The sequence below is a fragment of the Lontra canadensis genome, unplaced genomic scaffold (assembly GCF_010015895.1).
Source record: "Lontra canadensis isolate GAN:19392208 unplaced genomic scaffold, GSC_riverotter_1.0 scaffold103, whole genome shotgun sequence".
NCBI lineage: Eukaryota > Metazoa > Chordata > Mammalia > Carnivora > Mustelidae > Lontra > Lontra canadensis.
Window position 1 is genome coordinate 4,408,677 of NW_022631097.1, and position 25,832 is coordinate 4,434,508.

The 25,832-nt window shown below is 39.2% G+C and overlaps 1 protein-coding gene across 4 annotated transcripts in view; it reads left to right on the top strand.

Moving 5' to 3' along the window:
* TNFRSF19 (TNF receptor superfamily member 19) overlaps positions 1 to 25,832 on the top strand; it is an 87,911-nt gene that overhangs the window by 18,743 nt on the left and 43,336 nt on the right. For all 4 annotated transcript variants that reach the window (XM_032838217.1, XM_032838219.1, XM_032838216.1 and 1 more), the window contains exons 2-5: positions 1,114 to 1,219; positions 2,659 to 2,769; positions 15,514 to 15,692; positions 24,085 to 24,170. In XM_032838217.1, coding sequence (XP_032694108.1) covers positions 1,151 to 1,219; positions 2,659 to 2,769; positions 15,514 to 15,692; positions 24,085 to 24,170 — 445 coding nt within the window. In that variant the 5' untranslated portion in view covers positions 1,114 to 1,150. The remainder of the gene's footprint in view (positions 1 to 1,113; positions 1,220 to 2,658; positions 2,770 to 15,513; positions 15,693 to 24,084; positions 24,171 to 25,832) is intronic.

A 25,832-nucleotide genomic window follows, 5' to 3' on the forward strand; every position in this document is an offset into this window, starting at 1 on the left:
TGGAGGAAGAACTCACAAATGCCAGACATTAGCTGTATCTGGTTCTTAGTGGAGCTGGAGGCCCAAGACCCAAGTGTAATGTCTTTATGAAACAGAGCAGATTGTGTTACAGGGTATATACGACTCAGGGACACTGGAGCCAACCCACCCTGGGTGTGAATCCTTCTCTGCCTCTTACTAGTGTATCTTTTTTGTTTTGTTTTGTTTTATTTTTTCAGTGTTCCAAGCTTCATTGTTAATGCACCACACCCAGTGTTCCATGTAATCCATTCCCTCCTTAACACCGACCACCAGGCTCAACCATCCCCCCAACTCCCGCCCCTCTAAAACTCTCAGTTCGTTTCTCAGAGTCCACAGTCTCTTATGGTTAGTTTTGAAAAAGGGGCTCAGCCCTCTCTGAGTCTGTTTCCCCATCTCCAAAATGGAGATTAGGATAGAAAAGGATAATATCTACTTGTGAAGGTAAATGAGTCCATTAATAAGCTGGAGAATCCCTGGCCCATAGTGTTTGGCACATATTCATTGCTATTTTATCACCATTCTTGACTTCTTGGCGCTGACAAAACGCATCCACATGGAAGGTTTATACAGTCCCTGTTCGAATATAACTCTCTACTGGGTAGAGTGGTTGAACACTCTAGAGACTTGGGTAGAAAATAAAGGCATGTGTAGGGGCATCTGGCTGGCTCAGTTGGGGGAGCATGCCACTCTTGATCTCCGGGTTGTGAGTTTGAACCCTGCATTGGGTGTAGAGATTACTTTAAAAAGTAAGATCTTTAAAAAAAAGAAGAAGGAGAAGGAGAAGGAGAAGGAGAAGGAGAAGGAGAAGGAGAAGAAAGAAGAAAGAAGAAAATAAAGTTAGGTGTACCCTAGGAGTTCAGAGCCCATAGGAGTTTTGCATATGTGTAGGGATACAGAGCTTCCAGTCTCCTAACATAACCTACATTGTGAAAGGCTTACCTATTACTTGTCCATGTCTCTTTTACCAAGTGATCTCCTTTAAAACATAAATAGTGTGACCTCTAGTATATAGGTTAACTGTAAACTTTCTGAGTGAGTACAGAACACAGTGACCAACGTCATCATGGTTAAGTACATCTTCTTGTCTTTTAGAAAACTTCTTCAACAATAAATACATGTAATAAGAGCCATGGCTTTAAAAGTGCTCCTGGAACAAGAGAAAGCATTTCGCACCATCGCAGTTCTACTGGTCTATTTGGTGAGTCAAGTCTTTACTTTCGTAAGAATGTGGTGGAAGGGTCATCTTAGTAGCACCGAAACTATTTTCTATTTCTAATCCCATCTTTTGAATTTTTCTTTCAAATTGTAGTTTATCGATGCTGCAGGTCATTAATAAAAGATTGTTGCTCAGTCTTGACATTTATAGCAATTGTTTGAAATTATTTTATTTACATTTAGATGAAGTAAAAAAAATCACACCATTACTCAGAGCCCCATGACAATGGTGCTCCCTTGGGTGTATGGGTATATGTCTCCATAACACACCCTAGGCCCTAATGAGACCACATTCTTTTTGGAGCCCATGATTTGCATGGGTTGTGAAGAAATTAGAATCGATTTTTAAAAGAGCTATTCTTTTTATATGGTTATTTATATCCTTTTTGGTTCCAAAAAGCATTAAAGACAGATGGAGAATTTTAATGTTTGAAAACTTAACTCGAAAGATCTATGCAGGTGTAAGAATTGAAATTTATTTAATCTGGAGATAAGATCATTATCTGCAAACATAAAATGAATTACTGAATTATTAGAGAGAGTACCTAAAGTCTTCTTGAAAGACAAAGCAAGAGGAGTTGGAGTCACATTGGAGTCTGGGAGAGAAGGGGAGAGAGTCAAGGAGAGGAGGGAAATTTTCCTTTCTTTCAACTGAGGCTGTTCCACATCCATATGAACCGTCTAGAATGGAGGTAGTGGAATTTATTTCTCAAAGAGATTACAGTCTCTCTGTGGCTGAATGGAATCTCCTACCTCTCGAAAATAAAATCAGACTCCTTAGGATGGGTGTCAAGGGGAGTTAAGAGAGGCAGGAAGAGATTATTAGGCCTTTAGCCCCAGATTTTTTTCTACTCCTGAACCCCACCCCGACTTCTCCCTCCTGCCTGCTGGAGAGGTTCAGACTTTGATATTATTTAGTTAGTTTGCAGGACTTCATTACAGGCACTCCTGCTTCAAGATGGAGGTAGTTTGTACTGAATAATTACTTATTATTACAATCATCAGAAACAATTCCCTGTGCCCCTGGTGTAACAGTCATTCTACAGACCAATAGGTTGTTCACCAGTGCTTCTTACTTAGAAAAGAGAACAGGTCCTGAGTTATTTTCTACCTTAGACTCTCAGAAAAGTATCAGAAGAAGATAGCCCTGAATTTAAAAAAAAAAAAAAAAGAAAGAAAGAAAAGGAGCCCTCATTCAGAAAATACAGAAGAGAATCAGGCTTATTGATTTATTTGCTCCACTGACTTATTCAGAAAGTCATTTTTCTTCCTAAAATGCAAATTAAATTGGCTTCACCCTGAATTTAAGCTAACAGTCATTGATAGAGTGAATAATAAATACTGATGATGTTGTTCCTTTCTTGTAAAAAAATGTAATTAACTTTCTTTAAAAATGCTGTTTTGTGAAACTTTTTTTTTCAGACATGTAAAGTGATTTGTGAAACAGGAGACTGTCGACAACAAGAATTCAGGGATCGGTCTGGAAATTGTGTTCTCTGCAAGCAATGTGGGCCAGGCATGGAGTTGTCTAAGGTAAATATCGGGTGCATGGTGAAGTTGCAGATCTGTGCTTGTTTTTTTTTTTGTTTTTGTTTTTAAGATTTTATTTATTTATTTGAGAGAGGGAGTGAGAGGGAGAGAGAGCATGAGCAGGTGGGAGGGGCAGAGGAAGAGGGAAAAGCAGGTTCCTTATTGAGCAGGGAGCCTGATGTGGGGCTTGACCCAGGGCCCTGGGATCATGAGCTGAGCCGAAGGCAGACACTTAATGGACTGAGCCACCTAGGCACCCTAGATCTGGGTTTTTAAAGTACATTCTTTTTGGCTAAAAAAGAATGTACTTCACTAGTTCATTGCTAGTGAAGATTCTTGGCTCATTATGTTACTTTAGCCAAAGATCACACAATTTTCTCCCCAGTACCTTTGATTATGTCTTACTGAGCTAAAAGGTGTAGGTTCTAATAATTAGAATTTGTTGTTTTGTGTAATTCATGTTTATCATATTTCATTGAAAGAATGGAATTATTTTTTTAAGATTTTATTTATTTATTTGACAGATAGAGATCACAAGTAGGCAGAGAGAGAGAGAGAGAGGAGGAAGCAGGCTTCCTGCCTAGCAGAGAGCCTGATGTGGGGCTCCATGCCAGGACCCTGGGATCATGACCTGAGCTGAAGGCAGAGGCTTTAACCCACTGAGCCACCCAGGCACCCCAAAAGAATGGATCATTAAGGTGTATTTGAATTAATTTATAAGAATCTACTAAAGAATTAAAAATAAGCAGTGATAAGAGAAAATGCTAATGCTACTTTCTTCTACTGGACCTTCCTTCTCTTAAAATGAGTAGCCTCTCTCATAACCAAACTCCATGGTGGCAGTACCTTTCCAAACCGGGGTTACATGCATTCTTTGACAATGCAAGCACTATTATTAGTCGCCATGCTGGGCACATGGTATTCCCAGGAGCATTTTAAATATATTCATCTTACCCACTATTTGTTAAGAAGTGGTGTGTTTTAGGAGGGCATATTTGAGGGTCTTGAATATTCTCAGACCTTTCTTTTTTGTGAATGTGTTCAGAGCTATACATCCATTTGCTTTATTTTCTGACCTTTTGAAGATGTAACTTGTGGATAATGGATATATCATTTTGTTCTAAATAAAGCATCAAAGTCTGCCTGTTAGAAAAGGAACAAAAGATTTTTCTTTTTACTTAAAGTGACTTTTAAAAGAGAAGTCCTTTTCTCCTAGAGACTGCCATTATTTAAAGTTGAGTCTTGTCATTCATAGATTTTTGCATCAATGATCCACAAACAGCAGGAAACAAAGCATTCTGCATTCTGCAAGTAATTCCTGGTGGATGGCTTTTCTCTGTTGGTTGTGTTCAGTAAGTGGGGCCATTTAGTATCCTGAGTTTTCCATTTGGATTGAAATTGGCTGACCTTCAAACCCTGTGTTACCTTGAGTGTTAGCTATAGCATCTCAGCCAGTGTTTTTCAGCTCCTACTGATTGTAGTAAGGTGCATTTTCAGACGTAGGTTTTGTGGTGTTGGGTGTAAAAGGATTCTTTAGAGCAGACTTGTAGATCTAGGATCAGTGAACAGAGTAGTGAAATATGCGACAATGCCCAAGAGGAAAATAGACAATGAAGTTGCTACCTCTCAAAAGTTCTTTCCCCAAATCTCGGTGAAAATCTGAGTGATATATCACAGATTCTGAGAGATGAGTAAATCATTTTCAAGAAGCTGCTCCTTCTCCTTCATACTTTGGATCTAGAGAATATAGCCTGATTCTGGAGAATCAGGTCAGAAGATGAGAGTCCTATAAGCTCTAGTATCTTTTTTTAGTTAGTATTTATAGCTAAGCTTTTTTTTTAATCAAAAAATTTTGTTTTAAAAAGCTTTTTAATTTAAAAAATAGGATGAATATCCTATTGCCCCTAATATTTTTTTTAAGAATGCATCACCTAAGATTATCTGATAACAGTTTTCCTATTTCACACTTTTCCGTGGATTTCCAGAAGAATTATTTTTCTCTAGGTAGTAATTTTCCCCAAGTACTGAAACAGATGTTTGCCTCTATGACACTGGAAGCAACCAAAGGGAAACAATCTGAATAATTCTGCCTTTATTACTAATTTTATGTATTAATATTTCTGTTTCAATATTTATTATCATTTTCTTCACTAGAAAAAAAAGATCAGGCCAAATTGCATGCAAGAGAATAAAAGTCAAGGTAATGATGTCACTGAAAAATTAGGGTAAGACCCACTTGGATGCATAAATGTTACAAATATAAATGCCATGTTCCTGCATGGCCTGCAGTGTCCACCTCAAGGTGGACATGGCACAGCCACAGAGAACACCTTCGCTAAAAGAGCGAACAAATCAGTCAACCTCAGAGAGTTTTGAGGGCAAAAGAAGTGCCACTTAAATCTTGTAATATAAAAGGTAATGACTTTCTGTGTGTGTGTGTGTTTATGTTATAAATTAAATATTTTGCCAAGTCTTTTATCTTGGTTTTAGCTCCTAGTAAATGAAATTAGTAACTTAGCCTTGCTCATACCCTAAAGATAGCAAAGGAATTCAAACATATACTCCATTGATATGATTGGACATATTAAACATATGAAAACCATATATATATATATATACCCACACACATATATATATGATTAACTAATTAAGGCAAAGAACTTGAGTTTTTAATAAATGATTACTTTGGGGCTAGAAATTTCTAAACTATCTATTCCTGATTTGCAGTTTCTTCTTTCCAAGCTGCCTTGATTAAGTCTTTAGCAAGAACATATATCTTTCAGAGGATAAAAAAACAAAAAACTAAGTTCTGAATATATTAAAATCAGATAAATCACTTAAAATTAGCAAATCAATTCAACTGATTAATTATGACATCCATGGTTTACAAATTAAAGGAAAGTTTACTTTTTTGGCTAAGACCAAGCTTTTAAAAAAACATAGTCAGATATTTATAAATAATTGAATTGCTTTTTACTTGTTACACTAAACAAAATTTGGAAGGGGGATGCCTGTTTATTCATAATGAAATGACTGAATTCAGGAGTCCTTACTTTTTAACCAAAGCTTAAAATTTTGGTTACCTGTGGTTCTTGAAATTCTGAATGCACAATAAATAGTAAATATTTTAAAGTGAGTTATTAACCATTTTCACCAGACGTGAGAGCTTTCAAATAACCTTCATTCTAACATCATTAAGTTACTTGTTTTGCTATAATAAACATAACTTAAAACTTATTATCCATTTTCTAATATCATGTCTCTCAACCCAAAATAACAAATGCCGGGACATGAGGTTCTTTGCATTACAAACATGTTATCTGTGTCTTAAAACTAAAGCCTGGAAATGCTTTGGGTAAGCAGGTAGAGTTAAAATTTCCATCTGTGGTTTTATTACTCCTAATGATTATTTTCTTTGGAAGGCATTCAATTCTATTTTTTTTCTAAAGTTGTCTGGGCTTACTTTCCCATTGTTAGGTCTCTGCCATTTCAAACATGTAGTCGGGTTTGGGGGAGGTTCCCAGAATAGCATTCCTGGAGACGGTGTACACTTGGGCACACCTGTCATGTGTGATCAGCGGTTCCTCTGACCTCTTTTCACTTCCTTTCCATCGTTAGATAGTAAGAAGTCTGCACAGAAGCTCCACGCTCAATAATAACCATTGTTGCTTGTTTAAACTGAGACGCTTCCCTTCATTGGCCATTTTTTAAATGATTCCTTATTTTAACCTTTTACCCTAGATACTTTGGGTTATGTGTATCTAAAAGATGTCTCTTAACAAAGATGCACTATCTCTCAAACATCTCTTCAGTTGTTATTTTGTAATATATATCATGCAATCAAAATAGATAATTAGCCAACGTTTGTTATAATAAGCCAGTTTCTATGTGATATTTGTATATTAAATAATGGAGTCCTTTTAATGTAAGTCTTAAGTAGGGGGTATAACTTCTCCTGTTTTATAGATGGAGAAACAGACACAGAGATGGTTAGTTGATCTGTCCATTGTCACCATTAGTAAGTGCTGGAAGAAGCCACATGGGGTAATAATTTTTTTCTCATTTTGCATAGTGCTCATGTACAGTGCTGTCCAGTAGAACTTTCTGTAGTGATGGAACGGTCTGTATCTGTGCTGGCCAAGATGGGAGTTACAAGCTGCTTGAAATGTGTTATCGAATACTTGAAAGGTGGCTTGTGTCACTGAACCACTAGATTTTGCATTTTAATGAATTAAATTTATGTGTTGCCACTTGAAGGTGTGGCTGTTGTAATGGACGGTGCAGATCTAGAATGATGAACTTCCCTTCAGAAATTCTGGCTAGGGACCAACTTCTAACACAGGGAGATATCTAAATCCTTTGACCTGATGCTTGCGCATTCCAGGAGCTGCCTTCCTGGCCAGGCTACTTCCTCTCCTTCCTTGGCTATGCCACCCTTAGCCTGGCCACTGGTTTCCAAACATCCATCTGCTTTTCTTCCTCCAGCACTCATGTTTGGCCCAGCCACGTGGGCACCATTGCTGTGGTTCCTCACACCGGGTAGCATTCTCTGTGTCCCCTCCCTGCCATCTGAGCTGTCTCATGGCATGAGCGCTTTTGGTTTCCAGTTGTTTCCCTGAAAGCCCCAAGCACCCTGTCTTTTCAGTCGGGTTCTTTTTGGCCATTCAACTTAATGGGTTGTCTTCGTGTATCTTTGGGAAAATATAGGACAAACCACTGAGCCATCTAGGCTCAGTTTTGAGGATTTTCTCCTGCTGAGCCATAGCTAGTTTCTCTCTCTTCCAATACAGGATTTAGGTTTGGAAAGTTTATGAGAAAGAGAATTGTTAATGTCTTTTTCCTGTGTTCGAGGCAAAAAATAAGTGCTGTTTACATAGCTCCACGACTGGTACACTCTGGGCATTTGGAGCCACAAATGTGCACAGGAGTGTTACACAGCCAGCCCTTCAGCTGGTGAAAATAAACAGCATTGCAATGCGTGGGGGAGGATGACTTTTGTTTCCCTGAAGTGACCACATTAGCCTTTTAATTCTTACTGTCTAGAATCTGCCCAGCCACAGCCCCTCCTTCTCACCGAGTATTAATGCCAACAATGTGCTTTTAACATGATCACCTCCCAGCAGTAAACCAGGAAACTAGTTTTTGCATGAACCACTTGAAACAGTCTTCAAGTCTCTGGCACAGTTTTCAAAGTCAGCTTTTCTAACCAATTATTGGGATGACTTTAGCTAATGTGAAGAAATTAATTCTCGTAAACAACAACACACTTTCCTCCACAAGGATGTATGTCTGGTTTCCCATTTTTAAAGATGTCTGCTTTTTGGTAAGCTGTTTTCATCCCTATGAAGAAAGTCACACGGGCACATATAAAATTAATATAATTTGCAAGCATGAAAAAGATTCATTTATGCCATTTAATTATAGTGTTGCTCACTTTATTGATGTTTAATTATACCTAATCGGGCCCAGTGATGTTTGGCAGATATTAGCAAGCTCTAGCTTGTAATTTTTCTTTAAAAAACTCAATTACAGATTTTCATAAACTGGAAGTTGGTTGTGGGGGGGGGGCTATGTCTTTGGTGTTGTTTTATTAAAGGAAATTAAAAAGGTGATTTCTAAACACCAGCTACATAAATCTAATTTGTCATTTCCATTTGCTTGTGCTAGATTTTCTCCACAAATAACCTCTTCTCTGTCCAAATTGGAGCTTTTAAAGCTCAAAGAACCAGAGTTAATAACTTATTGGCTGTACAAATAAATAGTGCTTTAGACCCAAGGGCTCCAAATGTGTTTCCTGGACAATGATGGTCTGTGAGGATCTCCCCTGTGGTCTGGGGAACGGCTCCTAGAACACGTAGATGGGATCCGCTTGTGTTTCTGCTAAGTGCTGAATTTGCAGAGGGAGATTAGAGAGAAGGGGATCTGAGGACTGTTGACTTTGAGTCAGTTTGCCCTTGGAAAGCCACCAAATGTGGCTTGAAAAATACTGGGCAGAGTGTCAGGGCTACTGCTGTGGCCAGCTTGGGTGGAAATGGCCCAGCTGGACGCAGCCCTCTCTTGCCTTGGAACCAAGATAAGAAAGGCCACTCACAGCTTCCACCCCCACCCCACACAGACCCCCACCCTCATCTCCCACCCCCTGCCTACCTCCACCAGCCCACAAGAGTCATCTGGCCTTACTAATCGGCACACTGGTGTGACCCCTATAGGCTTTTGTTCCTTGGAATAAAGTAATAATGATACCAATAAGAAAACAACAACAACTTCAGGAAATACTGCTTTCAACGCTATTTGTTCATCCATTTGTTTAGCCGGCAAACATTATGCGTTACTCACCAGCCTGGTATGTATTGTTAAAGAAAAAATATTCAGTGGCCCTTGTTGATAAGGATGGCAAGGCAGGCTTTATTCGCTGGGTCACGGGGGTGGGGGAACCACTGCAAGGGGATTTTATGGTGGGGGAAACCACTGGCCTCCATCTGGATACAACATGAGCTCATGGGAATTTAGAGTCAGGGAGCAGGGGTCAGTGGGTGAAAAATTACTTAGGGCTTAGAGGGGTCCTGGCTGAAGCCAACCTAATAATTCTTTGCTAAAGACAAACCAGGGTGATTGGACTGCAAGGCTCCATGAGACTTCAGGTGGAGCATGGGGAACCCGAGCAGATATTAGGGTGAGTAGTTCTGGTTAAGCTGACTTAGCAGAGGACTTGCAAAAGCCGGATTTTATAAGGAAGTGCATGGGTGGGTCTGGAAGAAGGTTAAGAAGCCAGGCTGAAGTTTGGTCAAGCAAAGAATCTTTATAAGTACCAGGTGCCCTGATAGGCTTTGGGGAAAGAGTGGCGGAGGGAGGCGTTGGATATTGGGGATTGTTTGCTTATTGTAGGATTTTGGGAAATCACTTGGAATCCTATGGCAATGCTTTAAAAAAAAATTGGGTTATTATTTTACTCATGTGTATATGTTTGCATCTTGAAGCTTATTAATAAAAAGGCTTCTTTAGGAATTCAGGGAAGTTGTAAGCATTTCTTTTAAGGTTTTAAGGTACCAGGTCATAATTTCAAAAACAAAGACTCCAGGATTATTTTAAAGCCTAATGCATCTCTACCATTGATATTAATGGCACACCACATTGCATAAAAACAAAACACATTTCTAAGTCTGATGCCCAGGCCAAGGACTGCCTAACACCCCCATTCCCATCCCAGTCTCCTCCCATGTATGCCCCCTTACCAAACATATATGTCCAGTCCTTCTAACGAAATGATGAGAGGGAGAGCTATAGTGTGTGTAACCTGGAAAGTGTCAGAGAACCAGAGTGGGACAGAGGTGAAAGCAGTAAAAACAGATTTCACTCAGGGACTATTGCATTGGGGGAAGAGAGGCCTCAGTATAGAACTGGGCTCAATTCCAAATACAACATGGAGAAGTGGGGATTTTAGCCAAGGAGCGGAGTAGGGGGGCCAGTGGATGGAAAATTCCTAAGAGAAAACATTGGGGCAGGGGGGATTCTAGCTAAAATGGACCTAACAGGATTCTTACTGAAGGCAGGCCAATGGGATCAGAGGATAGAGGGGCAGGAGGAAATCTGATCAGAGATTGAGGGTGAGCAGATAGGAGGGTAGGGGATTCTGGCTTAACCAACTACACGGGATTCTTGGACAACTGGGTTCTTGAGGACAAGGCCCAAGGCTGGGGCCTAATTGAGAAAGTAGCTCACAGGAGCCTGTGAAGTTTGGTCAGAAATGAGGTAAACCTAACCACAGTCAGCATGGCCAGCTAACCCTCTTCTTTAAGTACTCTTTGTTTTATCTCACCAAAAATCCATTCCTACCATTTCTTTTATTCCCAATGGTAGTATACTAGCCTGCTGTGGGAAACCATTTGCCTAGGGAAATTGCCCCCTTTATATGCAAAAGTAATGGGGGGAAAACCCAAAATATTCCATACTGTTTCCATTAGATGCAAGATTAGATCACGTGATAAATGCCAACTTACTTCAACAGACATCTGTGGTTGCCCCCTGCCTCCTGCTCTTGGGATGCAGTGATGACCAGGCTCCGTAGAACAAATTCAGCTGTAACCACACAATGGCGTACTCTGTATATGCTGATAGGTAGCACTCTCCAAAATGCATTGGGTAGGGAATACTTGGTGAAGTAACTGCCTTCCTGCTCAGTGGGCAGTCTGCTTCTTCCTTGGGCCTCCCTCACTCTCATGCTCTCTCTCTCTCCCATTCTCTCTCAAGTAAATAAATAAAATCTTAAAAAAAAAAAAAAAAAAAAAAAAAGATACACACACGGTATTAGGATATTTCTGGGAGGGTTTCCCAAAACCTGGTAGCAATGTTTGCCTCTGTGGAAGGAATAGGAAGTGAAGAGACCAGGGATGGGAAGGAAGGGGTACTGTTTGATTGTTTATGAAAATCTTGTGTGTGCTAGTAGTTTTTCAGTGTAAAAAGTGATAAAAAGAAAAGGGATCAGAAAGCATTGCCTGCCGGCCATTGGGGGTGGACCCGAGTTTACAGAGGCACGATTTCGACGCATGTGCACTAGCGCTGCCCTGGCCAGGAGGCTGTGGTGCTGCCTGCCCTTGGAGCTGTTCAGCGTTCCCGCTTTTGCTCTTGGTAGTTCTTACTGAACTTTACGGGGAAGGTTTCAAGGCATTTTAACCACCTAGTTTTATTGAATGAAATAAAAACATCAAAGTAGACATTTATATTGGGGGTAATTTAATGTTTATATGCTGTTTACATTATAACCTGGACTTCAAATAATTACAGCATCTCTGTGTTGATGGCGCTTTAGAAACATGACAGTCGCTCTAAACGAGGTTGCCGCTATGGACAGTGTGCTGTCATGTAATTCCTTGGAAATATCTTCTCTACATCCAGAATGATCACTTCATAAATTTCTTAGACTATCATGAACTGCAAGCATTTTTTAAAAGCCTAAAAATAATATTAAGTTGTTGTTTTGATATTATCTTTTTTAAAAATGACAAGTACTGTAGAGACAATGTATTTTAAACTAAATTCCCCCAAATAATCAGTCTCTATATGATAATTCCCAGGAGACTATATGGGTCACAGTACCTGTTTAATACATTTAGGTATTATTTTGTGCTTGTAATGGACACACAGCCTTATCTCAACCTCTCACATGTATTTACTCTGAACTTAGTGTTGTTACCACTAAAACATATAAACTCTAAGCAGAAACAGTAAGTAATATCCAGACAATGAAGGCAAAATATGATGCATTTGGTGCCTGGCTTTGTTGTCTTTTCTTTTCTTTTTTTTTTTTTTTTTAATTGTTTTTTAAGATTTTTATTTATTTCAGAGAGAGAGAGAGCAAGCATATGCTCACAGGAGTGGGGGGAGGAGCAGAGCAGGAGGGAGAAGCAGGCTCCCTGCTGAGCAGGAGCCTGATGCAGGTTCAATCCCAGGATCCTGGGATCATGACCTAAGTCCCCCTAGGTGCCCCTGTTGTTTTTCCTATACATGATTTGAACATAGAGTGAACCCCCAAAAACTTTTTCATGAAATCCTCAGTCTATGAAGTATAGTGACATGTAAATGACACACAATGGGATGTGGGCAAAAACACAGTGGTCAAATCTGTCCTCATGTATGTGCAACACAAACTCCAAAATACAGTCAGGAATCAAAAAATAAGCAAAGCACAAAGATCTTCCCAACCCTTCGCGCATCCCTTAATTTTCAAAAGAGATGAGTCTGTCAATTCCTTCAAGTCCATGTCCGCTCAGATATTCATCTAGTTTCTCAGGAATGGAGAGAGGAAGTGAAATGTCAGAGACAGTGCTATGCGGCAGGAGCAAGGAATGAGAGTTGACTGCCTGTCAGGGGCATTACAAGAGCAAAACTGCCTATATAGACATGGGGGCTTCCTACTTTCTTGTATTACAACACAACACAGTAGTTGATTCAAGCGGCTATGGCTAAATTGTATTTTATGTACCTTTTTCAAAAGACATTCTATAAAAATAATTTAGATGTAAATTGTCATTTCAAGTAACCCAGAAAAAATTGGAGTCTAAAGATCCTTTTGTTCCCCAGTAAGGCTTTATTATACTTGAATCGGGAAAGTTGGTTTGTTGGGTTGTAGAGAATCTAAAAAGGTATCATTTATTTGGTGAATGTCCCCCTATGCTTGATTTATAGGTTACAACTTTTACATATATACACACACACACACATATATAATTATATAATATATATCATATAAATAAATAAATAGATATTTCCTATTTATTCCTCAAAACAACCCTGTGGAGCATACATGTACTGTTGCCATCTCAGAGATGGAGATACTGAGGGTCAGAGAATTCCCAAAATAGCTTAGTGGACAAGAGGAAGAATTGGCCCTCAAACTCATGTGTCTCTGGTTATCATATGTCATCATAGGAAGACATACTTTTTCTCTTATGTCAGCCTCACTTGAAAAACAGGATTTCAGACATTTATTCCCAGTAAATACACCTTCTTCTCGTTCTCATTTCTCTTTCCCTTTGTTTTCTCTTCTGCTCACTTCCCGTTTCCTCCATTTCTTTGTTGCGTTGTAACTTGCATATCCAAGTTGCTTGGATCAAAGTATGATTTTGAAACTTTACTCTTGCATGAACTTTTGACGTGGAGATGCTGAGCTTGTGGACAATGAGATCCCAATCCCCCTTCCAAATGTCACATGTACCACACTTTGATTCTGGAAAATTGTGAGAGGGTGGCTCCTGTGTCACTGATGGAGAGTTTTTGGATGCACTCAGCTCTTTCAAGAGCTTAGCAAGAACACCCTCTGCCCCAGTGCATGACCACATCACCTGTGTACAGAGCACTCAAAGTGGCAGGGACCTCCCCGCAGAGACCTACTCCACACCCCAGGCAATGCTTTCTGAATATGTATCTTTGGTGTTTTCTTAATTACCAGAGTAATAGATGCTGTTTGGCAAAAATTAAATGATCGCAGAATTATCAAAATTCAAAACATCTCAGGATATCACTCCCCACCCCCCAGAGATAATCCCTGTTAACAATTTGAAGGAAATTCTATTCGTGAATCAATTCTTCAATTTTTTTTTCCTTCTTCTGTCTGTGCCTTGGTTTAGAAGTTTGTCTAGTTGGAGCGCTCGGGATTCAGAAGGTTGGCGACCTTCTGCTTTTTTTTCCTCCCCCTCTCTTTGCTGTGTGTGTTCAGGGTACACATTTGAAAGGCTGGCTGGAAATGAGGACAGCAGGTATTGCTCCTCCAAGATGTATACGAATTAATTAGTAAAACTGAATTGCAGTATTATTATGAATCTCTTTTAGTCAGTAGTTTGTTGAGTACAGAGAATACTATCCATTGTGTTGGTTTTGGTTTAATTTTTGATGAATAAGTACTGCCTTAGTTGACTCTGCATATAAGTATGGATAAAGAACTTTATGTATATAAATTCGACAGGCCAATGGGAATTTTGAACTAACGGGGGTTTGTATTCTGCATCTGAAGGGTACGGGTGAGGAAACCAAGAGATTTTGTTGGAGTCCTTCCTCCCTCTGCTGCACTGAGCTGTGTTTGTGGGCTTCCTCAGTGTGCTCTCCACGTGGAGAGAGGAAGTACCAGATGGATTCTATAGTGTCGGGGATATAGAATCTGACTCCAGAATTAAACAGTGTGGGTTCAAATCCTGATTCTAACATTAGCTATATACCTTGGTTAAGGTACGTACCTTAGGTACCTAAGGTACCTTAACCATGGTACATACCTTCTGGGAAGCTCCACACCCACATTCATGAAATGGGAATAATGATCCTGCTTCCCTCATTTGGAAGACGTATGACTTAATGAGATGTGTATGAAGTTCCCAGCACAGAGTAAGCACCCAATAAATGTTAGTACTAATTATTAATATTTTTATATTAATATAAATGTGATGGGATCATACTTCTAATTCTGTATTAATAACTTTTTTAAAGCTACCATAAACCCATATCAACGTCAGTCATATGGTTGCATTGTATTTACATTATATGATAAGCTGTGATTTATTTGGTTATGGGCCTTGTGGAAATGATCATACATGCATCAAAGAACCATCTGTTTTGCCCATCCATGGTAAGCAATATTGTGTGCTGACGTTCAAATCTAGAGAAGCCTGCGGCCTGTAGTATCACACAGTTTAATCCACACGAGAATTTAGTGTTCCTTTAAGAAATATGTCAGAATCCCCCTGCCATCACACAATAACATACAGCTAACACGTCAAGATGCTCTCTACTGGATAGACCTCTAAATTTCTCAGCTTAGGCAATTTCTTACAGTTAGCCTCGTTTCTAAAATATCACTCTTGATAGCAAAGTATTTATTTTCTGCCTCGATAAGTGAGTAAGTGCCTGGATATTTCCCTGACTTCAGTTTCTGAACATGCCCATGACTGGCTTAATTAGAAAAGAAGAAAGTGCCATAATTCTGCCATAAGCTAGCAATAATGCAGCAGTGGGGGACCCGGAGAACCTTTCTTATTCAAATGCTCACGGCTTCTTGAATAAAGTGGATGACTAAGTATACTTATCCTAGTAAGAGAGATTATTAGCAGTGGGAGACACATTTGAACTTGCTGAAAGAGCCGCCTTTGTATCCAGGAAGGCCAGCACTCAGTAATTATTAGACCAGGTCTTCCTTTTATCCCAGCCGTCTTTTTCACGCTTGCCACGTCTGAATAGCGTTCTGTTGCCTGTTAATCCCTGCAGGAATGCGGCTTTGGCTACGGGGAGGATGCCCAGTGCATGACATGCCGGCCGCACAGGTTCAAGGAGGACTGGGGCTTTCAGAAATGCAAGCCGTGCCTGGAGTGCGCCGTGGTGAACCGCTTCCAGAAGGCAAACTGTTCGGTCACCAGCGACGCCGTCTGCGGGGACTGCTTGCCAGGGTAGGTCGGGCGATGTCTTTCCCTCATGATTATGGAATGATTTTTCAAACGCGCCTTTCCCTGGTTCCGTCCCAAAGGTGAAGGCACACCCACAGGAACCCAAGCGCATCTGTGGGGTGGCCGTGACTTCCTCTGCGCTCACCGCGGGCTGTGAGCCCGTGACGGGTGCTGGTTATAAATAAAATGAATACATGCACTAACGAAGTATTAGTGTCACGAGAATCTACAGAGTTCCCTATAAATCGATGAAAAAGAAAACGTGGACAAATGGACAACAGAGGAGACGGGGCTGTTCACAAAAGAGCGAACACGTGCGGCCTGTGATCCTATGGCCATGTTCAACCTGGTTAGCGATCAGAGAAATGCAAATCACAGCCATTCACTCATTTCCACCTCAATTTGTGAAGCAGCTAGGAGGTATTGCTGTAGCAGAAGTCAGGTGTCCCTGAGGTAAAGAGGCTGGGAACCCTACCCACGTGCAGATTATATCCTAAGAAGGGTTTTAGAAAGCTCTAAATGGTAAATAATGAAGCCGTACATTCCAGAAAGGTAGCAGAGGATGATTTCTGTGAAAGAAGGAGAACCTAGAGTAGATAAGGCAGATGAGGCTAGGCTCGTGCGGTGATGCTTAGGCAAACAGCAGCGTCTGGGAGGGTGACCGCGTTACCTGAGCTCTGAGCAAGACTCAGAGTTGAGGCAGTTTGCTGAGTAGGTATGTGGGGGAAGAGCCCTGTCGACACAGGGAACCGAGAGACAGGCCCCAACGTAGACAGGACCCCGGAGTTCAGGGACCCTAACGTGGGAATCCGGGCTCTCAGTCACCACAGAGGCAGGTGTCTAACTAGACAGCCAGAGCACCCCCACCGATCACAGCCCCGCTGTCGGAATGGTGAGTGCTAGCTCTGGGGCTCTTGTTGAGGGCAGAGGGGAAGACAAACCTGTGGGCCGGAAGGGCAGAAAGAGGGTACAAAATAGCCTCATGGGCCAACTGTGACCCTATGCTATGACTCAGCGCCTGAGCAGGTATGAAATGTAATGGTTTAAAACCAAAGGCACAGGGAATAAAAGAAAAAATAACCCTCACACTTCACCAAATTAAAATCTTTTGTGTTTCAAAGGATATCATCAAGAAAACGAAAAGACAACCCACAGAATTAGAGAAACAATATATAAATCATATATGTGATAGGGGACTATCTTATCTAGACTGTATAAAACTCTTATAACTCAATAATGAAAAGGCCAATATCACAATTAAAATATGGACAAAGGATCTGAGTAGACATTTCTCCAAAGAAGATACACAGACGGCAAATAAGCACATGAAAAGATGCTCAGTGTCATTAGCCATCAGGGAAATGCAAATTAAAACCACATACTTCAAGCCAACTAGGATGGCTGTCACCACAAAGACAATGACAAGGGTTGGTGAGGATGTGGAGAAACTGGAACCATCATCCATCATTAGTAGTAGAAAATGGTGCAGCTACTTCAGAGTTTGGCAGTTTGGCAGTTCCTCAAAGAGTTAAAATAGAGTTACAGTGTGACCAAGCAATTCTACTTTTAGGTATATAACCAAGACAGTTAGTTAGAAACCTGGCCACACAAAAATGGGTACACAAATATTCATAGCAGCATTATGCCTAATGGTCAAAAAGTGGGAAGAACCCAGATATCCATCTACTGATAAATTGGTTGACAAATTGGAGGATATTCAAACAAGAGAATATTATTTGGTGTTAAAAGGGGATGAATCACTCATTCATGCAACAAAATGGCTGAACCTAGAAAACATTATGCTAAGTGAAAGAAGCCAATCACAAAAGACGTATTACATGATTTCATTTGTATGCGATGTCCAGAATGGGCGATCTATAGAGACAAAAAGTAAATGAGTGGTTACCTGGGGCTGGTGGTTGGTGTGTGTGTGTTGGGGGGGGTTGCTGGGAAGAGTCAGGGGTGACTGCTTAAGGGTACAGAGTTTCTTTTTTGGTGTGATAAATTGTCTAAAACTGATTGTTCTGATGGTTGCACAGCTCTGTGAATACACCAAAGGCCATTTAATTGTATGCTTTACATGGATGGATTGTAATATATGTGATTAGATCTCAATTAATCTGCTACTTTAAAAAAAGGAATGGTCTATAATCTCAGGTGATGCTGATACCTGTGAATATCAGTACCCAGAGTTCCGACCTAATGCAGATGTAATTGAGGAACACTAACCAAACACTTGGCCCATCTCTGCTGTTCCTACTCTACAGTTCTGCTAAAAGCATGTCAGTGTCCATCTCCTCCTCTGTAGGGCAGGGAGAAGAGGAAGTCCATGTGAGATTCAGAGGCAGAGAGAGTGAGGAAAAGCACAGGCCCAGGGGATCTGGTTTTACAAAGAGGGAACTCACACGGTTATGCGGCTGGAGTGTGAGTGAGGGCATGCTCTCCCCATGACCTCCCACCAAAAGTGTTTCCTCATGCTTAACCTCATTCATTGTCACCTGAGCCCACGCCTTTAGCTGCAGTGTTTGCTCATTCTTTAAGTAAATGCTTAGATGTGGGAAAGTCATATATAAGTGAGTAGACATTTGAATGATATTTCATAGTTTATTTATATGATTAGTTTAAAATTACATCCTTCCTAAGCCAGCATGAATGTACGAGCCAGGCAATAGTTATATAGTGGCTTTTACCCAGGCTATCCAGAGTATTTTAAAGTGCTTGCCCAGCTTCACTATATCTGTGTGAAGAAGGCAAATAGTTGAAATCCATTTTATAGACAGGAAAATTGAGGCAGAAAGAAAATAAGCAAATTGCATATTGTTCCCAGAAAAGTGATGCCAACATCAGGCAGAGGGTGGCATTTTCATTTCTAGTGCTACACCTGCCTTCTGAAGGCTCAGCCTCACCTGATGAGAGTTTTCTGCTGCCTGGAGGCTCAGCCCCAGTGGGACAGCAGTGGCCTTTTTCCCAGTGGCAGTACTGCGTGGGAATAGTTTGTCCTCTGTGCCCTCAATCTGAGTGATTGGAGAGTCTCCTTGTTTCCAAATATGTCCAATGACTTTATGCCAATACCTCAATTTCTCTGACACCCATTCTTCTCACCTACAAATGATCATCTAATAATACCAACCTGCAGAACTGGCGGAATGATGGAGACTATAATGCATGCAGAGTGCCAAGCAGAATGCCTGACCCACAGTAAGCACAAATACATATGGGACCTCATCACCAGTTAATGTTCCCGGGAGCCAGTGAAAGCTTTACATGACTGTTTTGTTTTGGTTTTTGCAGTGGGCTTCCAGCCTTCTCCTCTGCCTGCCATGTTCCCATCCTTTCTCTGCTAAGGGGACCTGGGTCCCAGCCCAAAAGAATAAGCCAGCCCCTGCCAGTTCTTTCTAGTAACAATGATAGCTAATTTTTTTTTTTAAGTTTTAATTTATTTGTCAAAGAGAGAGAGCACACAAGCAGGGGGAGCAGCAGAGGGAAAGGGAGAAGCAGGCTCCCTGCTGAGTAAGGAGCCATATGTGGGACTCGATCCTAGGACCCTGGAATCATGACCTGAGCAGAAGGCGGACGCTTAACTGACTGAGCCACCCAGGGGCTCCTATAACCAGGCATATCTTAAAAGGGCACTTTTCCACATGGTGTTCATTAGGCAAACTGGTGTTATTTGGATTGAGTTCAATTAAAAATTCCTCTCCAAATTAAGTGTTGGAGAAACTTTAGAGTTTCTAAATAAATAAATACAAATGTATTAGTAAATACATCTAAAAGAGGTATTTACATGTTGCCTTTCATCAAAGCATGATTAAGTAAAATCCAATATGATTTCCTTTTGTTTTTTTTCCATTAGCTATCTGAACACCCAGAGTAAAAGCTGAAGTTCAACTAAAGGCTGTTTAGCCAGACACCTGTATATGTCCATAATCCCTTTTATTTTATTTTTTAAAACTTGTGTTCTTTCTCACTTGGTCAGAAAGCAGAGTTAGAAATGTTTCTGTGTCCCCAAAACCACGGCAGTCTAAGCAAGAAAAAATAAAATAATCTTTCAAGCTTGATACATTTATTTATGCATTTAATACTTTCAATTATATGTTAAAATTCTAATTTCTGTAACTTCATCTTCAAATTGGAGGATAATTTTGAGGCAACTCTTCCAAAAATTAAAAAAAATCAATGTCTATGATGGTTACTATATAATTTATAATTTAGTAAATGTACTGTGTTTTAGGGTTCTGATTTAATCTCACTTTGTACAAAACAGGAAAAAAGGAGTCAGTTGATGGTCTTGAAAATTTTGTTAAAAAATTTTTTTCATTAAAAAATTAAATTTAATTACATAAATTAAATTAAATTTTAAAATTAAGTTTAAAAAAATCTTAGATTCTGCCATCAAGCCATTGTCACAAAGAAGCTAGAAGAGCAGATTCTAAATGCTTTTGTATAATCTCTGTGTAGCTGCAGATAGCTGTCCTCAGAGTAAAGTCCAAGCATCATCTATCTCTCCTTATGAGCAGTGGTTACACACACGGGATCCTCGTGAATCAGTGTGCCCACTCAACTTCCTCTCCAGTTAAGATTTCAGGCTATTTCTATTTTGTATTTAACGATCATTCAAAACATGATGTAATTTGCTCACCTTCTAACCTCATTTCCTTGATGGCTCAAACCCATATTTTAATCTATATATTTTTGGCAAATGTATTTTATTCAATTGTCAGGGAAATCTCAGACCTCAAGACTGTTCTGTCACTAGATTTCCTTATTTTAAAAATGTTAAACATCCATGTGTGTTTCCCCAAAAGTTTTAAAGTATGTATGTCTGTATCAATAGTTGATACAGAAGATGTTGGTTATTACATTTTTTGTTTCACTCTTTGTTCTGATTATATTTATATAGAATGAGATTTTATGTATAAAACTATTTTGGACTGTGTCAATGTTCAATTACTTATTATCTGACAAATTCTCTGGCTGAAAGGATAAATAATATTAGTTTGCATATATTATACAGTTAAGTAAGAAATACATCTTTAATAAGAAAGCTCTCTTACATTGCCCTATGGTTTTTACCTTATTTTAATTTTTCATGTGTTTTCGTTGTAAAAAACATGTAACATAAAATTAACCATCTTGACCATTTTTAAGAGTACAGTTCAGAATGTTAAGTACATTCACATTGTTGTGAGCAGATCTCCAGAACATTTTCATCTTCCCAAACTGAGATTCTATACCCATTGAATGATAAGTTGCCTTTTCCTCCTCCCCTCAGCTCCTGGTAACCACCATTCGACTTTCTGCTTATCTGAATTTGATTACACGCATACTCTGAGTGGAATCCTGTAATACTTGTCTTTTGTGACTGGTTTGTTTCACTTAACATGTCCTCAAGGTTCATCCATGCTCATGCTGTAGGATGTGAAAGTACATTTCTCCATGGACATTTGGGCTGCATTCACCTTTTGACTATTGCGAACTATGTGGCTAGGAACATGGATGTACAAATACCTCTTCCACACTCCGCCTTCAGTTCTGTGGGATACAGCTGAGGAGTGGAATTGCTGGGTCATCCGGTAGTTGTATTTTTAATTTTTTGAGGAACCACCATACTGTTCTCCACAGAAAATGGTTCTCTGTACCATTTTCCATTCCCATGAACAGTGCATGGTGGTTTTAATTTCTCTCCATATCCTCCCCTAACACTTCTTATTTTCTGATTGTTTTGGTTTGGTTGTTTTTAATAGTCATCCTGATGGGTATAAGGTGATACTTCATTGTGGTTTTGATTTGCATTTTCCTAATGATGAGGGGTGTTGGCTGTTGGCCATCTTTTCATGTGCTTACTGGCCATTTATGTATCATCTTTGGAAAAATATCTATTTATGTCCTTTGCCCATTTTTTAATCAGGTTATTTGATTTTTGTTTTTGAGTTGTAGGGTTTCTTTATATGTTTTAGATATTAATTCCTCATCAGATTCCTGATTTGCAAATATTTTCTCCCCTACTGTAGGTTCATTTTTCACTCTATTGATTGTATCCTTTTTTTTAATCCTGGAAAAAAATTATTATTTTATTATCAGTTAGTACTTTTTTGATGCTACTTAACTTTTTTTTTAACCACTTTACTATAATTGACATGTAAAACTATGTATACAACTTGATGAGTTTGGGGATAACTATACGTTGATTGTATCTTTTGATGCATAAAAGTTTTAAGTTTTACGTAGCCCAATGTATCTTTCCTTTTGTTGCCTGTCTCACATATGCCTTTCGATTGCCTTTTGGTGTCATATCCAAGAAATCATTGCCAAATTCAATGTCATGAAGTTTTTCTTGATCTTTTAGGAGTTTTATAGTTTTGAGCCTTATGTTTAGGTATTTAGTTCATTTTGAATTAGTTTTTGTATATGATGTTAAATAAAGTTCCAACTTCATTCTTTTGCATGTAGATATTCAGTTTTCCCAGCACCATCTGTTAAAGAGACTGCCCAGCCCCATGTAGTGGTCTTGGTACTCTTTTTGAAGATCATATGACCATATATGTAAGAATTTTTTCCATTGGTCTACATGTCTGTCTTTATGCCAATATTGATTATTATAGCTGTAACTGTTTATTATACTGTATTGTATATTGTACACTGTATTGTATATCACATGCTACATTGATTATTATAGCTTCGTGATATGTTTCAGTATCAGGAAGTATGAAAAAGGAAGGCTAAGCAAATATTGAATGTATCTGGGCATTTGATATAACTTACCTAGTTTTAAATGCAAATTTTGCTTCAACCATAAAACATACAGATTTGCTATTACGAAATCCAAATTGCACCTATCCTGCCCTCTATAGACTTGGTCTGCAAATTTATTCTCCATATCACCATTTTGTCATAGAAAAATAGACTTGGAAATACATTTAGAAATAATCACTGTTAATATTTGGTATATAATACCCTTCCAATTTTTTTCAATGCAAATATATATATGTAAATTATTTTAGCTGCTTTGGTAAAAAATCTGAAGGGATCTCTATACCAAAGTATGTGCTTGTACAATATATAATCATATTACTCACCTTTCTTTTTTTTTTTTTACTTATTGTTATTTCGTGAGTTAAAAAAATACATATGGGAGATCTACATCATTGTTTCTTAAAGGCCATTTTTGTATTCCATTGCCTTGGAACTACCATGGTTAGTCATTATCTGCTGTTGTATATTGAAATTGTGCTGGACTGGCTTTTTCCCTTTTATAAACAATGCTGTGAGTGCATTGTTACACATACAGCTTCACCCACTTGATTGTTTCTTTAGGATATACTTCAAAATAATGAAGTTACTGGTCAAAGGATATATAAACAATTTTTATTGCGTTCTGATGGCATATTGCTACATTGTCCTCCCACAAGTAGCAATTTATAATGTCCCTGGCATAGAAACACATGCTTATTTTGTCTCTGCTCACACCACCACTTTCCCAGTTTTCTAAGTAAAATGGGATCTTTTCATTGCAGCTTGCCTTTACTCATTAGTTTAATGAGACTGAACATTTCAGTGTTAAATTTTGAAAAATTTAATTGCAATATGTATTCTAGTTTTAACTACGAAGCTTTAAAATTATGAAATGTTCTTCTTTGGGGAATTAATGTGCTTTGCCTGTTTTTCAATTGCAGTGTTCACCTTTACCATTATGATTAAGGTTTCTACTACAGACTGAAGTTACGATATTATGATTAGAAATATTTTTCAGTTTAATTTTCCCAATAACTGAGCTGATGATGCTTTATTTATTTTTACTCTTCAGATGGCTTTACTATTGTGTGTGTGTGTGTGTGTGTGTGCGCGCGCGCGTGCGCGTTTGTGTTTATGTGTGTATGTGAGTGTGTGAGTGTGTGGTGAAAACCATTAATTTCCATTCTGGCTGCTGGGTTTCTTGTCATGTCTAGAAAGATATCCCCTTATGAAGACTGTATAAGCATCTACCTAATTCTTCCATTGCTTTTATAGTTTGCTGGGGTTTTTTTGGTCTCTGAATTTCAAATGTTTAAAAACTGGCACTTGATTTAGGAGGGGTATTGTCATTTAAATGACAATAGAAATGCCAAAGGCCACTGATCTCCTACTCTCCGGCACCAGCACCTCACTATAGTGTGGCTAAGTAGAACTTATGGTGTTATGTTCAGTGGAATTGATTATTTCTTGAATGGTCCCTGCCTTTCAGGCTGTGTCTAAGATACTGTTGTATTTAAGCCTTTGAGTTGCTGTGTTTTTGTTTTTGTTTTTGTTTTTTTTAATAAAACCAGTAATGGAGACGACTGATAATTTATCATGAATCTGTTTGCCACAACTTTGAGCTTAGTAGAAAGAGCTAACAAGGGGCATTTTTCTCTTCTAGATTTTATAGGAAGACAAAACTTGTTGGTTTTCAAGACATGGAGTGCGTACCTTGTGGAGACCCTCCTCCTCCTTACGAGCCACACTGTGAGTGAACGCCATACAAACACTGCAGAAGGGCTCTTGGCCTTTTTTTAGAAACCTTTCTGCAGTTAGCAAATGGAGCAAAATCTCTCTCCACTGTGGGGCTTTTAGCTTGCCTTCTTTTATCAAAGCCTCCAGCAGGATATAAAGCCCTTTTGTTGGGTGCCTCAGTCAGCAAACTGTGTCCCTTGATTTGAATCTCAGAGTGAAATACAGAAATTTTGCTGCTGTTCGTTTTATTCAAACTTTTATCTTTCATTCTGATATAAAATTTAGGCGACTCCAATTAACTAGGTGATCCACATCCTAAGGCAATAATGTCTTTGCCTCAGGCCCGTGAATTCCTGTTTTTTCCCTTCTTAGTCCCGTGCTGTCACGTGGTGGTTAGAGACATTCCTCTCCACGAATCACCTGCCCTAACTAATGCATTTAAATACTGGCTCATTTCCTTCACTCCTTCATTTTTCTCTTTAACAAATAAACAGGAAGAGAAAACCCATTGCACGGTGGGACTTCAGCTGTAAATAAGAAAATTTTGCCTTTTCTTCATTGTATTTAACAATAATCATTTTGATTGTATTTTTTCCTTCCACATAAAAGAGATTTGTTACAAGCTATCAATGTGCATTGATGTTTGAATAAGAAGGGGAGGAACTCCTCACTTTTCTTAATCCCAGCTACAGACCTGGCCTGTGGAAACTCACAGGTGATGGGCAGGGAACACAATCAGCCGGTGGGCTCCCCAACTGTGCTCAGGGCTTGTCTTTACTAAGCAGAGCTTTAGTGAGCTATGCTTCTAGTACACAGATACCCAGTACACAGGTCCACCAGGAAGGGTGAGGCAAGGTGTTTCATCCTGTCCATGGGTTGGTCCTGCCTTTCTGGGCAGCATTGATAATACCGATGGGATATTTTGTTTTGATATCTTCTTGCTTCTTTCTGTGACAAAGGCCCCGTCTGAATGAACTGAAAGTTAGTGCATTATTGATAAAGCCACACAGTACTTGTGTTTCCAAGAATGTCATGGAATTTGCAGTCCATATTATTATGTCCTTTACCAAAATGCATTACTTTCTCTTCATTTGATACAGTAAAAGGGCAAAAAACAAACCAAAAAAAAAAAAAAAGGATTCTTTCTAAGTATTACAAAAATGTATGGTGACCCTCTTTTTTATAAGATGCAAGCATTTGCCAATTAATTCAGTGCATTTAACTAATGCGGTATCAAATGTTATGTATCAGTCATAGTAGGTAAACTGTTGTTTCACTTAATTTTCTCACTGTCCTATCATCAGCTTACATTTGTCAGTGAGGGTTCCAGGTCCAGAAAGGTTATGAACTCTCCCCTGTTGGCTGGGAAATGGCAGAGACACAATTCAGACCCAGGTCTGTCTAATGCCAAACATTGTGTTTGTGTCACTCTGTTGTCTCCCTAAGAAAAATCAAACTGTCTAATCTGTCCGCTATTGGCTGGTGTAGTCTACTACATGTTGACTTTTTGTTTGCTTTCATATTATTTTTTTTAAAGAAATGCATCTTCTTTTAAAAAGATTGTATTTATTTATTTGAGAGAGAGAGAAAGCACAAGCAGAGGGAGCCTCAGGCAGAGGGAGAAGGAGATGCAAACTCCCAGCTGAGCAAGGAGCCCCACTGCGACTCCGATCC